Below are 15,080 nucleotides of genomic sequence, written 5' to 3'. Positions count from 1 at the left end.
TGTAGGACAGTGACTACCAGAATTGGTAGCTAAACCCACGGTGGTCAAATACTAAACGGTGAAGCACAGTATTTTTTTACGGGATTTTCTTTTGCTCCGAGACACTAAAAAGTTTCTAAGCCATTCTTTAGAGAAAAGTTGCCTAAGATTATTTCATTAAAGCCAATAGCTCGAATAGGACCCGGAATCATCCTCCTGCAGCGATAGATGTAACCTCCGTCCAAGGTCAACCATCAGATTCAGCATCAAGCACAGACAATACAAAGACACCTGCCAATCCATAAGATTTGATACATCCAAGCACATAAAGTTGCAGACAGGTTAGTCAGACCTTCCAGCTTTGATCCTGTATAAACACAGTGCTGACGAGTGTCAGCCACCCGTACCGATGACTCCGCCTGTTTCTTGAAAAATTCCATGTTGACTTCCCCTGACATGTTACCCGAGGACAAGTCCTAGAGATAGAACCATACAAGCCAATCTAGCCCCAAGGGTTTAGTGACCCTCTCCAATCGATAGTCTGGGTGAATAGGTCACATCGCAGCAATACAGCCTAGACCAACGGTAAATATCCAGATGTAACTTGACCGAAAACAAGGTAAATTAGGCGACATGCAGCACGTGGGCCACGTGGAATGAGGCTAAACTCAGACGCGATAAGTGAAGCGAGAGCGAAAGTAGAAAAAGAACAGTCGGGTCGGCTTTCTCCGTACTTGAGAAGGTTTCAGGCTCAGTCTGTACGCTCTTCAGCTACGTATTGGGGAAAAGTTAGAATCACAGCGGGACACAACATGCGTTTCAGAATGTCCCGCATGGATAACAATGGAGGGTTGTTTGATCTCATAGGCTAAATTTATTGCTCGGCATATTCGGGTGGGTTGCAATGAAGACCTTTGTGAATCTATTGCATTGCGGGAAATAACCGGGCGTGGAGATGAGTATGTGGCTTAGAGGGGAACTGGTCAGCTTCTTATCTTGGGATACCCCCGACAAGAGTCTATGATTCCCCTCATCCGGACTTATTGTTGACCTGTACAAGACAAATATAGTAAAACGCAAACTTGGGAGTCGTTAAGTGCCGATGTTCTTTTTTTTGGGGGGGGTTGACTTGAGACAACCTTGGAAGAGTAGCAATGAACTGGAAATTTTAACCATGTTTGTTTTGAAGTTGCCATGGACTCACATTCGGAGTGTTGTTTGATCGTGTCCAGCTTCAGCACTGGACGCCTTATCTGACGTCCCCGACCTTGGCTAATCCATTTGAAGTAAAGTCGGATGAAGTTGGCGCGCCCAGTAGGTGCGCTTGGATGGACTTTTGCATTCGGTCCATTTCACGTTTCGTGTAACCATCCAATGCGAGAACGACAACGTGCCGGGACGACGCAAGAGGCTCGGAGATTGCCGTCATTGATATTCCTTGAGTCACAGTAAACTTCCCCAAAATAAATAAAATAAAAAATAAAAGAAGGCAAGTAAAACACAATGGAGGAAAAAAAACAAGGCATTCTGCAGAAATGCGTGTGCCATGGGGGGTGCATCCCGGACACAGCAAGGACGGGGGCTGCATGGTAGTCCACCGCCAGGAACATTCTTCTAGATGGTTACTAGAAGGCTCAAAATGCAACCCATCCAAGCATCCGGGGACAACCATGGTATGTGAGTGGCCATAATCCCTGCAGGAGGAAGAGTTTCCACTAGGATGGCTGTGCAAAGGTTAGAATTCCAGCTGGAGGCATGGACAGCATTAGCGGTGAAGACAAGTATGTACCGGGTACCTGAGCTGTTGTGCTCATTGAGCGTGTCATTGAGGTCATGGGATGCCCCTCCGACATTACTCGATCAGGAATAAGAAGGTGTCCTGCTCAGCCCTATATAGGGAGGCTATGACGAGCACTTTCGGGGCACGCACCTGGCGGAGTTGGTTCCTAATACGCACTACATTCCTGCTATTAACTCCGACCCGGATTGGTGGAGAGACCCTGCAAGGCTACCTATTCATAGCCTAGTTGTCTTACCTGAAAAAGAGCCTCTTTTTTCTTTTGTGGATTTCCCTCTCCCCCGCCCTCTAAAACCACTTGTCTGGGCTACGATTAATGTCCATATTTTTTTTTGTCGGAGTCAAACATCTGGGTCTGAGCGTATCTCCGGGGACTAGAAATAGACTAGTAAACAGTGGACCTTATTTCCTAATTCCTAATCCCTAATTCCTAATTCCTAACTACGGAGTACGGAGTACGGAGACGGAGTACGGAGAGTACGGATTTATTGCGCATCATATGCCTAGATTGGTATTCGCGATGCCGCCAATCAGGCAACCAGTGGAAGCGCGTCAATGAGATCATTACAGAGCATAATAATGGTTACAATAACTACAATAAAATAAAAAAGAAAAGAAAAGAAAATCCGCCAAGAAAAGCAAAATGGCATTAATTATAGAAATGTTACTGAAGGAAAGTGGCTCTATTCCAGTACAGGCATAGGGGTGAATCAATGTATACGAGCGACCCAATTGCGGTTAAAGAGCATTTTGTATGGAGTAGGCGATACAGGCCCAACTTTCCAGGACGCCTAGACTCGCCAGAGAAAAAATGAACTTTTTTTTTTTTCAGTTTCCTTGTCTATAGTCCTGAATATCATGCTAAAAACTCTCCAATACCCCAATACTGGAATAATCCTCAAGATCCGCCAAAGAGTCAGATCTTTATCCCCTTAGTCCGTTGCCAAGATGAAGATTAAAAAAAAACAAAAACCAAAAAAACGTGGTAATGACCGTGCACATTGGAGCAACCCACGTGAGAATATAGAGAGGAAGAAAGTAAAAAGCAAGGTGTAACCCCAAAATCCACGCAGCCCGTTTCATCCTTGGACATATCGTGTCTCGGGCCAGTCAGGTCGAATGAGGATCACCCTCCAAGCGAACGTCTGGTTAGCGTGTCCCGGCCCAACTCCAATAATCCATCCTACCGTCTTGGATTTGGATCATACGCCGTACAACGTTGGTGCTACATGTTAGATCTAAGATCCCCCCGGTCCGCAACTGACCGGTCTGTCGGTGTCTTAGGAGTTTTTGTGGTTTTAATGGTTTAAATAGTTTTAATAGTTTGAATGGTTTTGGTTTAGCCCTGTATAGGTGGGTATTTTTCAAGTGTTTCAACGTGTTGAGGTGTTTTAAGTATTTTAGTAGATTGATAGGCTATTAGAGTAATTAGAGGGGGGTTTCATAAATCCCAAAGAGTGTTAATTTTGCAGTATTACCAGAGGCTGAACGTGGATCCCTGAGCAAATTAATTAAAATTCCAAAAAAACAATAATATAATAAAATAATAACCGGGACTTTGTGCACATGGCAGGTCGAGTCTAATGGTATTCGAGCACGGACTGAGCTGGTTATCGCGACGGGGCTTAGCTGCAAGGCCCCAAAAACCAATTCCAGCTGATCAATGGGGAGCCTTAAGAGAGTCCTCTTATTCTTATATATAAATATACTGGCATCCACTTGGCCTCGGGTCTTTAGCCTCATAGCCCCGTTATCACATCCCTCCACTTTCACCTTCTACACTTCTACATCTACTATACTATATTATTCACCATTCACTATTCTCTACGCTCTATTCTGTACTTTATCTTTTGTCTCTGCTCTTAGCTTTTACCTCTCTTACCATGAATCGCTCTCCATCGTATGATGGCCGTTCAGGCTCTCGTGGTAGTCACAGCAACAGCAGCGCATTCAGTCCCAACGCCAACCCAAACGAGGACTGGACCAAGATCTCTGATCTCGCAGAGCGTCGCCGCATTCAAAACCGTATCGCCCAGCGCAACTATCGTAAGTAAAAAGACAAAATCCCAGAGTCTCATCCATTTTCTGACTCGGCGCAACCCAACAGGCAAGAAACTGAAGCGCCGCTTGGAGGATCTCGAGAGACGGGCTGCAACTTCTGCTTCACCTGAACAATCACACGCAGAGCCGGTGTCTCCGAAACCATCCCCGAAGACTCGAACAAAGCAGCGATCCTCCAAACCCACAGATGTCAAGCCTCACTCGCAGTCAGACCGATCTGCCTCGTACGACTACTGTTCCCCCGAGGACCGTCAAACAATGTTCGCCCAGCAATGTACTCGCCAGCTCTCTGCATCACCCCCACCAGTCTTCTCCTACCCATCTATGTCATCATATGACACCTACCGGCAGTCCGTCTACTCCCAGTCTCCCATCTACCACGCCGCACCCAGCACCTACAGCGAAATCGCCTACCAACCCGAGTATGGCGAGCCCGCCCCTTCGCTGGTCCCCATGCTCCCATCTATGCAGGCTCGCAAACTGGCCTATGATGAAGACCTTATCAGTCCATTCAGCATGAGCTATGCAACCATGGCCGGGATCGATCTGTGCCAACAGCAAGCCCAGGCGCAGTCCCATTCTCAACACCAGCCTTCTGCGCTTCCGGTACATTTCCCTCGCTGAACCTACTCATCTGACCAGTCAGCTAATATCTGTCTGTGTTTTGTTTTTTTCCAGATGCCAACACTTGCATACTACGAGGACCGACCATCAACGTCACCAGAGGCATCTATTTTCACATTCCCGCTCACACCGGAATCAGCCCCATGCTCACCTCGGATGCATTATGAGTACGATCTACGGCCATAAGGCGATCGGGGGATCGGGGGCGCGACAGGCCGAGCGGGTGTTTCCGCCTCAGGCTCCTTGACCCCGAACGTCGGACTCGAATCCATCCGCCACGTTTTTGTTTTTTTTTCCTGTTGCCTTCATCCGAGCTCTCCACTCTCGATTTATTTATTTATTTATTGTTTTTTTTTTGGTTCTTTTGTTATTTGTGTTAGCCTTTTTTTCCCTACGTGTGATGAGATAGTTGCATGCTAACTGGTGTTGATTTTTCTTTTTGATTTTTTTTTTTGGCGTGGAGTTAAAAGGGAACAGGGGTGAGCTAGGGAGCCACGTTGAATTGTTTTCTTTTCTGTTCTTTCGTTTTTTATGCTTTCTTTTTTTTGGGGTCTGTTTTCTCTCTGTTTTGATTAAATGCAGATCTACAGAGTACAGATGGCGAATTTGATAACCTCTCAACAATATATAGAATGTTATAACCTGGGAACATTCTTATAGTGATTGGTCCAAACCCTCAACTTAACTTGCATAACTCCACGGCCCCCAAACCTCCGTGCGGGATTTTCAATTTCAGCTTAGCCAGAAACATTTTACGCCCTATCCCTCTCCGGTTCCAGAGGTCTCAACGGTGATTGACGTACGTCGTACTTCGTACCATGTATTCTTTGATGTTCCCCAGTTTGATAGCCCTAACTAGTGAAACACAGTTCAAAAATGGTAAAACCACAGACCAGTTTCTTAAAGCGGACAAGTTCTAGTTCATACATGACTCGAGAGACAAGTCTCGAACTCACCGAGGTCCAATAATCGTCAACTAAGGACCAGTCTACTGGGAAAAATCCCGATCCCTGCAGAAAGAGACAATACCCGCTCCCCACGCAATCACTTCTTTATTCCCGACATATTGGCCCAGTTCGACTAAAACAGCCACTCAAATTTGCTTTGAAAGGATTTGGAAATTGCTACCTTCCAGATGGACCCGAAATTCCAATGAAATCCATCAGATGATGCAATCTGCAATCCGTAATCTGCAATATCCTCCGCCCCATCCAATCCACTGTCCTGGTTACATAGTATACTATATACGCAGAGGTACGGAGGTGGTCCGAGTATTGTGCTGCGCCTCAACTCTTCGGTTCCCTCCCCCCCCTCATTTCAAGCATTTGTACTTTGGCTAAGGACAGCACATTAACCAAGGTCCCCTCAAGACTAAAAACTGGGGCCAAGCAAAACATGCCTACTCTGGCGTTTCCCAACACTCGCATCCACTTCGGATTGGCGATGTTTCGCCCGGCTAGAAGGGACAGTTTACATCCGGGTTCCAACGGTCTCGGAGGTATAGCCCGTCTTTGACTCCTCCAATGATTGCTATCCAGGTCCGGTAGCACGGCCATATGCAATAACACAGGGAAAATCTCAGATCATACTATGATGCGAAAAATAAAAATAAAAATAAAAATAAAAATTAATGGCTCAAGATATTCGCCGGTAACGGTATACTAGTCTACTAGTCTACTCTTTTACTAGTCACTTGAGGTTTGGGGCTGAAAAGATGGAAAATCAACAGCTTTAATTTAGTTCGTTTTTATTCCCGTTCAACCCACATGGGAGTTGAGGGGCCAGAGGCTAAAGGGTTAAATGCCTGCCACTCGAAGCCAGCCAATAACCTTCTTTTTCCTATCCTAGCTTAGCTTGGGGGCGGCATCTTCTTATCAGGGTTGGCGGCTCTGGTCTGCAGCGTTCCCGCCTATCCCCCATCCCTGAGGGTGGATCCAAATATATAAAAGAGGACCGTTGGCATTGGCCAAAAAGGAAGGTGCTTTATACTAATAAATGAATATCACCCTATTCCAAATTCCAAATTCCAAGTTCCAAGTTCCCCTCTCTGCACGTTGCATGTTGCATGTTGCAGTGATTCACCCGCATTGTCCCCAACCTTATCTACAGAAGCCAAAAGGTCAACTCGGTCAATATTGCCGAGGAAATTTGACCTGGAAGTGGAAAAGCCCGAATAAGAAAAAGGAGAATAGGAAAAAAAAACAAAAAAAAAAAACAAAGGATCTCCCGGCCTTCTTCCATGTTCATTGACAATTTTAGGAATGCTTGTTGAGAATAGTTACCCCGGTACTCCGTGCTCCGTACTCCGAATAGAGGGCGGGGGATATACGTATATCTAAAGCACACATACAAATATACTATTACAAGGAAACCCCAGTCCGATAACAACTCCATATAGATAAAACAAACGAAAAAAAAACAGGAATATGCAACTGAAAAAGTACAACGGAACAAAGTTCCCAGAGTTATCCACTACAGATGTGACAAGCCAAGAAGCTGAATGTGAATCCTGTTAAAAAAAATGATGATAATTTATGCTCAATAATCAACGAGTGAGCCTATCGCTTTCCAGACCCATAGGGCGCCTCAAGGGATATGCGCCGTCAAACTCCACATTCTGCAGCGGGGCTGGCCGCAGTCAGCACGGGAGACCGCAGTATTGGGAACAGGAGGTCTCTTAGTTTTCAAGTCTGAAGTTCTTTGTTGGGTGAATTATTTTAACCTTGACAAATGGGGAAACCAATGCGACGAGGGCATATGCATACATGGTTCGTTTAGTGTCTTAATCCAGAGTAACATCTTATAGATAATAACTAGTTTAGGATGGACATGCATAGTCGGTCGAGCTCGGTGGAAGTCTGGCTGGATTTCGGCTTTTGGCTTTTTCTTTTGGGGGCTGGTCCAGATTGTCCAATATTGTTCTGGGGTAATAATTACCATGCATGTTTCGCAGTGCGTGGCACTAATTAGGCATGCATACTGTTTTGTCGATGTACCATATGAGCCTCCAATTATGGATATTTGAGGCAACGGAGTATTCATTGGAGGATTGATGATTTAGGCTCGGGTTCTTCCCGGGCAAAGGGAGAACGTGCGTGAATAATGTTTACTTGACATGTTTGGACTAAAATAATAATATTCTTATTTACAGTTCTTCCAAGCCTAGATAAGCTCTCCGTATTGTAAGCAAAGGCTTGTTTTGCTCTTACTTTCATACCATTTTAGTTATTATTTTTATTATCTCTAAATTCTGGCTTCAATGGCCCCCACCGGAGGCCCGGAGGGCGTTTTATATTGTGGGTTGAAAGCGGGCAGGTACTATGTCTAGTCTGCTCTCAATTTGCCCACGTTGCTCTAAATGCCCATTAAAATCGTAATTTTAGAAGCTGAAAAAAAGAACTCGGTTAATATAACTTGATTGGGGAAGGGAAAGCTGCTCTAGTCGTGTTGTCAGGAGTTCACTTTCGTAGACCACAGACCACAGATGATGGAATGTCGGATTGAAGTCCCCCGAAGAATTCATATTCCGTTCCCTTTCCTGGGCCATCCTTTGACTTTGATATTAACATCGCTCCCGGATAATTGTATACTGTAAAGGCTAGCCCGGTGTAATAATACGGAGTACCAAACATAATAGCACTGGGTCGACCGCCTCGTCAATTAGAATATTTCGAGTGCTATACCACACCCGTTTGTTTGCTCTGGATTCTTTCTAGCTGCCGCGTAAATTGTCCCAGGGCTCGGTAGATGTCCCCTTGTTCTTAGTTTCCCGGGTTTCTGAAATCAGAATAATGTGACGCACCAGGATGTTGGTCTTAGGACCGTGCTATCCGAGAGCGTAATCTGCCCAAAATCAGGTCTATCCCGAGATGCTGGTATATTAAAACAAAGAAAGTCTATATAACCAGGAGTAATGGTTGAGTAGGGTTATTATTCTTAATCTATTAGGGCTTGAGGGAGGCAGCCAAACAAGACGCAGCACCCACATATCGTCTATACCAGGACCATAGTAAGCAAATACTCTCCCCATTCCCCGTTTGATACAATGGATCTAGCATATTAGGATAATGATAATCAACACATTTTCAGGCTGACTGTCAAAGCATATTATCCAATGCCAAGATATAAGATTATGCAGGGACATTAAAGTTAAGGATCTCACTATTCTTTCACGGATCTGTATATAGTCTCGTATTCTCACAGAGATAGATTTATAGGAAAAAGGATAATCACATGGACTGGCCGGAAAGTGATAAAACATTGTTTGAGAAACTAATATAGCAACCCTATATATGACCGGTGGAGGTTGGTATGCACTGGTGCAAGGAACTAAGCGCTGGAGGCTCATGAAGAAGAAACCTCCAGCAAAACCCAGCAGCTGAAACCACTAGGTGTTTAACAAAAAAAGAAAACGAAGAAGAGAGGAGCGTGGCAATATACAACCGCCCTCATTCAACCAACTATCAACCCAAAACCCAAAACAAAACTAAAGAAAACTAAAGAAAACTAACGCAAACAATGCACTCATTAGCCAAGACCCACTATAACAGCTCATCGACGGCACCAATCCTTGGAAATCACACGCGTCACCATCAAAGAACCGCCCTTGGCCTATGCCATATGTACTCCATACATATGCCCCATGTGACAGTTCCAGCGTTACACCACTATCTCAGCATTTTCATAGGAGGAACCAAGTTGAATTTATTGTTTACGCGCCCAACCCCAATAATTGACCAGGGTGGGCATGCATATACATATACGCTAACCGTTATACGCAGATACGCTAAATCCCCAATGGGATTCCCAGGTGGACCGCTTACCCGCCGTTCCGCCAGTCCGCCAGTCCGGAGCACTAGACTTAATGCGGATTTCTTTATGTAGTAAGTACCGATTTGGATTATAAATTATACTCCCCGTACTTTTTTTGGATGATAAATTATGAGTGATTATCACAAATCAGATTGATAAGTGCGGAAGCATGGAATAAGGCACGACGCGGCCTAATACGAGACTGTTGTCATAGGTGGCACGGGCATGGTACATCCTTGACATCGGCGTCGCCGATGTGTCAAGGTCTTGCATGGGAAGCGACGAGTACGCTAACGCATGAATGGACTCGTGGACTTGCTGTATCGGATTTGGAATGTTTGAGTTTGTATAGAGTACGGAGTAATTACAAATCAAATAGGGTTGCGTCGGGGACGCCGGTGTATACGAGGTTGTTGGGCAACGTTCATCTGCAGTTGGAGCCTCATAGATGGCGGGGGCTCAGCCTTTTTTTTGCAGATCAGTAGTGAATTGGGTACCCCGTACCTGAGGCTCTGTTGTTCTAATGGTGATTTGCCTTTTGATGTGTGGAGGTGCCTAGGTGGGCCCTTAAATGCTGGCCCATCTGAGACCTATGGAAAGTGTGAAGCGGGGACAAAGATAGTATGGTAAGCAATGTGTACTACTATCACGTTCCATTCAAAAAAAAGTAATGTGCTGAGTCTACGGACAAAAAATAGGAAGAATAAAACAATGAATGGGGACAAATCGATCCTGGTAATCGAAACAAGAGGATCATGGAAGAAGGCCAGGGAAGATGCGCGCAGACAGAATAAAAGCCCAATAGATTAGAAGAAAAAAAAAAGAATCCCATTCAAAGCAGCGAGTAAACCAAGCTCAAACATCTGTCATCATCGTCATCAATTCCTGGGCCAATAATTCCACAGTCAAGGGCATGGCACAGATCCTCCTCTGATACGGTAGACTCAAATCTTGGAAACAACCACGAATGCAAGTTTTTTTTTAATCGTTTCATCTACCGTGCACGTCCATCGGATCTGTGGAGACTAAAGCGCCAAGGTTTTGTCGCCGGCGCCGCATCGGGGCTTTCTTGCGGTTCGCAATGGCAGCATCTTGCGATTGTTCGGGGTTCATCTCAGTATCGCCGTCCTTATCGTCGCGTGCGTCTTGCGGAGAAATCCCGTGCTCGTGATTCCACGCCTCGTCAAGCTCGACGACGTTTCTGGGTTTCATGCGCAGCCATTTCATACGCGGGCCGACACGCGAGACCTCGGAGACCTTGAAGCCATAGATTCTGGGGTCATAGATCTTGCCCTTGCCGAGTCCCGGGCAGAGGTTGGCTGTCCGGACGCCGTTGATTTCTAGCGGCTGGTTTTCAGGTGTGGGAGACTGTGCCTGACGACCTGCCGGGGTGCGTGTCAGGGAGCCATTGCGAGACTGCGTTGATGCGCCCCGTGGGGACATCATTGATAATGCCGCATCCAGGCGGGGCCCGATATCCAGATCTGGGAATGTCATAAAGAACAGACATCCGAACGTTGTACCGAAGAATGCGCCGTCGACGGAGTGGAAACGGCTGTTTGGGGGTGTATAAATATCCATGCAGCCGGGGCAGAAAAGCTTAACCGTTTCCTGGCCAGGCGTGTCGGATCGGCCTACGGGGAGAACTTTGCATCCGTTGCAGTTGACTCGCGGACAGGTGCCGAAATGCTGCATCTCGTACTTTTCGAGCATTTGTTGGATGCCGGGCCGCGAGGTGATATACCGTTGGTGGATCAACCCATACAGGAGCTCGGCGGAGCTCTCAATCACACTCAGATCGCTTGCGACCCGGGCGTGTCGCCGGTCGCCTGCTCTTCTGTATGCAGGTTGATCGCCAAGCGCATCGTCTTCATCTTCCTCCTCCTCCTCTTCCTCCTCCTCTTCCTCGTCATCCTCTGGCTCCACATCCAGGATCATCTCCAGCGCCTCCTTGTACATCGGCACCGCCGACTGGAGACCAGTCAAATTGAAGTCATCCTCGATGAAGTCCTCCGACACCTCTGCGAAAAACTCATGGCCCATCAACGAACAAAACGAGGAAATCCAGGACTCCGGCGCTCCTTCCGAGGATGACATGTCGAACGAGGCGGACACAGATGACGATAGGGTCGATTCAGACAGTTGACTCAAATCCAGCCTGTCGAGGCCGTCGGCCAACGCCGAACCTGTCTCTCTCGACACGTTGCCGAGCTGGGGGGTGAGGTTTTCGGGGATATTGGCGAAGACGAAGTGATTTCGTCACGCGGAGGAGCTGGATCGTGGGGGAAAGGGTATAGGAGATAGGAGAGTGAGAATGAAAGAGTTCGAGTATAATCGTAGGAGATCTTGAAGTTGATGGAGGGGTCGAAAAGCTAGACGTTCATGGCAATGTGCGGGAGAGGGGGAGATTGTGCGATCAACGGGAAGAGGTTGGATCTAAAGCTGAACCCCACCAATATCTTATCAGTTTCTTATGGTCTTCATATTGCAATTTATCAGATCACTTACCAGATCTCAAAGATAGTCGGAGATTAATATTGGTGACTCGAGCCTGGAGGTTGGGTGTGTTGGTCGAATCGGGTTAGGCCCGTTCGGTTGGCGGGGGCGGTGGGCAGTTGAAGAGGGAGAGAGGCCTTCAAGGGCTATTCACGTATTGTGACAGCTCTTGTATGTCTGTTGTTTTCCACGATGGCAAAAGTGAAGTTAATGCTGGCAGATTTCGATTTGTCTGGGTGGCAGTAGTCACGTGCCAGCTGACGTGGGGGATATAGCCCTGGAGGCTGGATATGGAAGGGTCATTGATATTCATATTAAGACTCAGCTAACTAACTTTACACTGGGTTTGTTACTACCTAGCTAACCTATCAAGGGGTATTGACTAAAATATCAAAACAAGTCCCGAATCACTCGAGCGAACTCTCCCTCATCACCCAAAACCCCCGATAAACCTTCACCAGTGTTCTGGATTTCCCCATCCGGCCCAACGAAGCCACTGATACCATCACTGGAAGTGTTAGGCATGAAATTACCAAATGCACCAACAGCCTCAAACAGATTTGTCAACTCTTGACTCATTTGGAGTCCATTGAGAGGACTATTTCCAAGTTCGTTCCCACCGTTTATGGACCCGTACATAGACAGGTCCTGGATTGGATGTCCCGCAAGTCCAGCCATGGCTACCGCAGCGCTTGAATGAGCATCACTTGAGTCCGGTCCCAAAGGACGGGCGAGAACGCCAAGTTTCTCCCCGATCTTGCGTAAACCTTTGATTGTCTTCCACAACCGCTTGGAGACGTAGGACTTAGTACTAAACCCGTTGACCAGGTCGAGCGCCATGTAGAATTCATCACGGACCTGTCGGTTGAAGTCGACCGGGGCATGGGACACTGCTAGGAACAACACTGCCAATGCAGCAACCAGGAAATAGTTGAACGTTATTTGCTGGGTCCGGTAGATATCGGACATCTGGTTCAGCCGAGTGAGGACACGGACCGAGTCTTTGGCTACCTCCACAACGGTCTGGGCATGGCCTCGATCTTCAGAAATACTGGCAGCAGAATGGAGCACGGGGCGATAGATCAGGATGCGCAGCTGGTTCATCCGTAGGTACAAGAGAACCCTGAGTCGCCTCATGCCTCTGCTCACGTTTTCGCCGTTTTTGGGGGAATCGACGGGATAGAACTTGAGCTCGTCTGGAACTTGCTTGTACCACTGGAGGATTTGATAATCCAAATATCCAATCTCATCACGACGGATATCCGTGGTGCCTTCAGAGCCCAAACCAGAGTACCAGATCTTAGAGCTGATCCGGTTATATAGGACCATGCAGCGCAAGTAAGGCAGCGATGCATCCTATAATTTTCACACGTTAGTTGAGAAAGGTAACTGTGTAGTGAGAGGTATGGAGGCTTACAGGCTCTGGTAAGTTCGGATCAATATCCTCGTCTTGAATCACAAAAGGTAACCCCGTTCCTAAACTCCATCGTCTGTCCAAGCTGTAGACTGACCAGAATAGCCGAGTGATCTCGTTCCACTGCTGCTCGACTGGGAATGACTTCACCAAAGCATCCCGACGATGCAATCCCATCTCTAAGCACATCCGTGCCGCTAATCCAATAAGCCGATAAGCCATGGCATCATCATCTGTATGGTAGTGGTATGTGGCCTGGAGTGGGAAACAGAGTTAGACTTGTTGACTGCGGCTTTTGAAGAGGCGTGGACTTACCACAATAGCAAAGAGCTGAATAGTTTTGATGGTATGAGGCTCCCACAACTTCGATTCTACAAATGGCTTGACATCCAAGTAGAGCCGGTGCCCAAGTTCACTTTGACCGCCCCCTCCACGACCAGCGTGGTGGCGAGAATCAATTTCAAAATAATAGAGCTTTCGTCATGAAGACCATCGGAGCCTGGAAACCCCCGTTGTGCAAAGCCTGTCCTGGTAGCAGCCTCTATGAATGTGTAGAGCAGATTAGCCTGGCTGATAATCTTGGCGATATCTACGACAGGATACATGATCCCAATCTCTTCCTCGTAAACCTTACAAAGACGCATTGCCTCTTCACGCGAGATTGTCCATATTGGATCCTTGGTAGGGTGTGTAGTTTGAAGAACCTGTCCCAGATGAGGAGGAGGTGAGCCTGATGGAGAAACATGTGCGGTGGTCAAGTCATCTGGGATTCCATCTTCCGCCGGTGTGATACCCATATTTTGCAAGCTAGATTTGGCCACGTCAAAGTTGAAGGCCGAGCTTGTTGGACCATGGAAGCGTGGGTGGCGGGCTCGTGGCTTCGCTAGCCCAGCTTGAATTGGAGTGTAGACCGGTTGAGACCCGTCGCGAGAGAGGTGCTCAAACCCTGGTGAATCAAAGGTTGATCTCTGGGTGCGAAGGTCATTGAGATTGGTGAACAAGCTGTTGACTTGGTCTTGTAAAGTTGTGATCTGGTCTGTTATTGACCGGAACTCACTGGCCCGCTTATCAGTACTAAATGCTAGACGGATTTTTATTCCATGACTTACTCCGAGTCTTTGAAGTTGTTATTACAACAATTAGGCGCATAGCGGCCTGGCGAGTGGGTCAGCGCCCGAAACCGAGGATTGAATAGCTTGGACACAAGAGCTGCGAGCCAGCAAGAGAGTTAAGAGAGACTTACATTCTAAATTCAGGTGGCCGCACCGTTGACAAGGCATCTGGCCATTGCACTTGATCTTGCGGCGCTTGCATTCATTGCTGGAAATTCCATGGTTAGTTCAGGTCTACCAACAAATGTACCGAAGGAGAAGGCAGAATCGTATGACTTTGAATGCAAACAGCATATCCGACCAGTCGTAAGACTGGGAGTTGAAGTGACCGAGGTAGCGGAAAAGAAAAAAAGTGCCGGGTCAGGCCATATCATACCATGCAATGGAGATGTAGCGATTCCGCTTTGTGCGCGCCTGCGTTCCGTTGCCTTGTTCCGCCTTTCTCTTGTTGGAATCAGACGCACCGATGGACTGATCACGGGGATCCGTTTGCGGCGGTGACATTTCCACATGAGGAGACTCTGAAGCCATGGCCTGCACAATATTGAAGCGACTCAATGAGCAGCTGGAGAGAGATACCAGCGATTGAAGTGCGGAGAAATTCCTCTCTCGCGGGGTTTCCCCAGATTCAGCTTACTCATCGGATTACCCGGCCAGCCATTGGGCCTCGGGGCGTATTTATGCTTGGAAAATATCATAATATACTGGTGTACAAGGGATCATAAAGTTGTTAATTGTGTATAAATATCTTCCTTTGGAGATATTCATCAATTCCAAGACATAT

General features: G+C 47.0%; 4 protein-coding genes across 4 annotated transcripts; 1 reads left to right on the top strand and 3 right to left on the bottom strand.

Annotated features, from left to right (window-relative positions):
- Nucleotides 1–1,228: 1,228 nt before the first annotated feature.
- Nucleotides 1,229–1,408, bottom strand: N7487_008824 (uncharacterized protein; the record flags this gene model as incomplete). Its single annotated transcript, XM_056876554.1, has 1 exon — nt 1,229–1,408. The coding sequence occupies one exon, from the start codon at nt 1,406–1,408 to the stop codon at nt 1,229–1,231; it is 180 nt and encodes a 59-aa protein (XP_056728742.1).
- Nucleotides 1,409–3,660: 2,252 nt separating this feature from the next.
- Nucleotides 3,661–4,648, top strand: N7487_008823 (bZIP transcription factor; the record flags this gene model as incomplete). Its single annotated transcript, XM_056876553.1, has 3 exons — nt 3,661–3,823; nt 3,885–4,444; nt 4,517–4,648. 3 exons carry the CDS (start codon nt 3,661–3,663, stop codon nt 4,646–4,648), a joined length of 855 nt encoding a protein of 284 aa, XP_056728741.1.
- Nucleotides 4,649–10,264: 5,616 nt separating this feature from the next.
- N7487_008822 (casein kinase II subunit beta) lies at nt 10,265–11,371 on the bottom strand (the record flags this gene model as incomplete). Its single annotated transcript, XM_056876552.1, has 1 exon — nt 10,265–11,371. The coding sequence occupies one exon, from the start codon at nt 11,369–11,371 to the stop codon at nt 10,265–10,267; it is 1,107 nt and encodes a 368-aa protein (XP_056728740.1).
- A 789-nt stretch (nt 11,372–12,160) lies between these two features.
- Nucleotides 12,161–14,827, bottom strand: N7487_008821 (transcription factor domain-containing protein; the record flags this gene model as incomplete). Its single annotated transcript, XM_056876551.1, has 7 exons — nt 12,161–13,126; nt 13,188–13,439; nt 13,500–13,514; nt 13,601–14,240; nt 14,294–14,339; nt 14,428–14,504; nt 14,673–14,827. 7 exons carry the CDS (start codon nt 14,825–14,827, stop codon nt 12,161–12,163), a joined length of 2,151 nt encoding a protein of 716 aa, XP_056728739.1.
- Between the last annotated feature and the right edge of the window lie 253 nt (nt 14,828–15,080).

The sequence above is a fragment of the Penicillium crustosum genome (genome assembly GCF_028827405.1).
Source record: "Penicillium crustosum strain IBT 35664 chromosome Unknown utg000003l_segment0_segment0, whole genome shotgun sequence".
Lineage (NCBI taxonomy): Eukaryota > Fungi > Ascomycota > Eurotiomycetes > Eurotiales > Aspergillaceae > Penicillium > Penicillium crustosum.
Note: the sequence above shows the minus strand (reverse complement) of the source record. Positions and strands in the feature narration are given on the sequence as shown.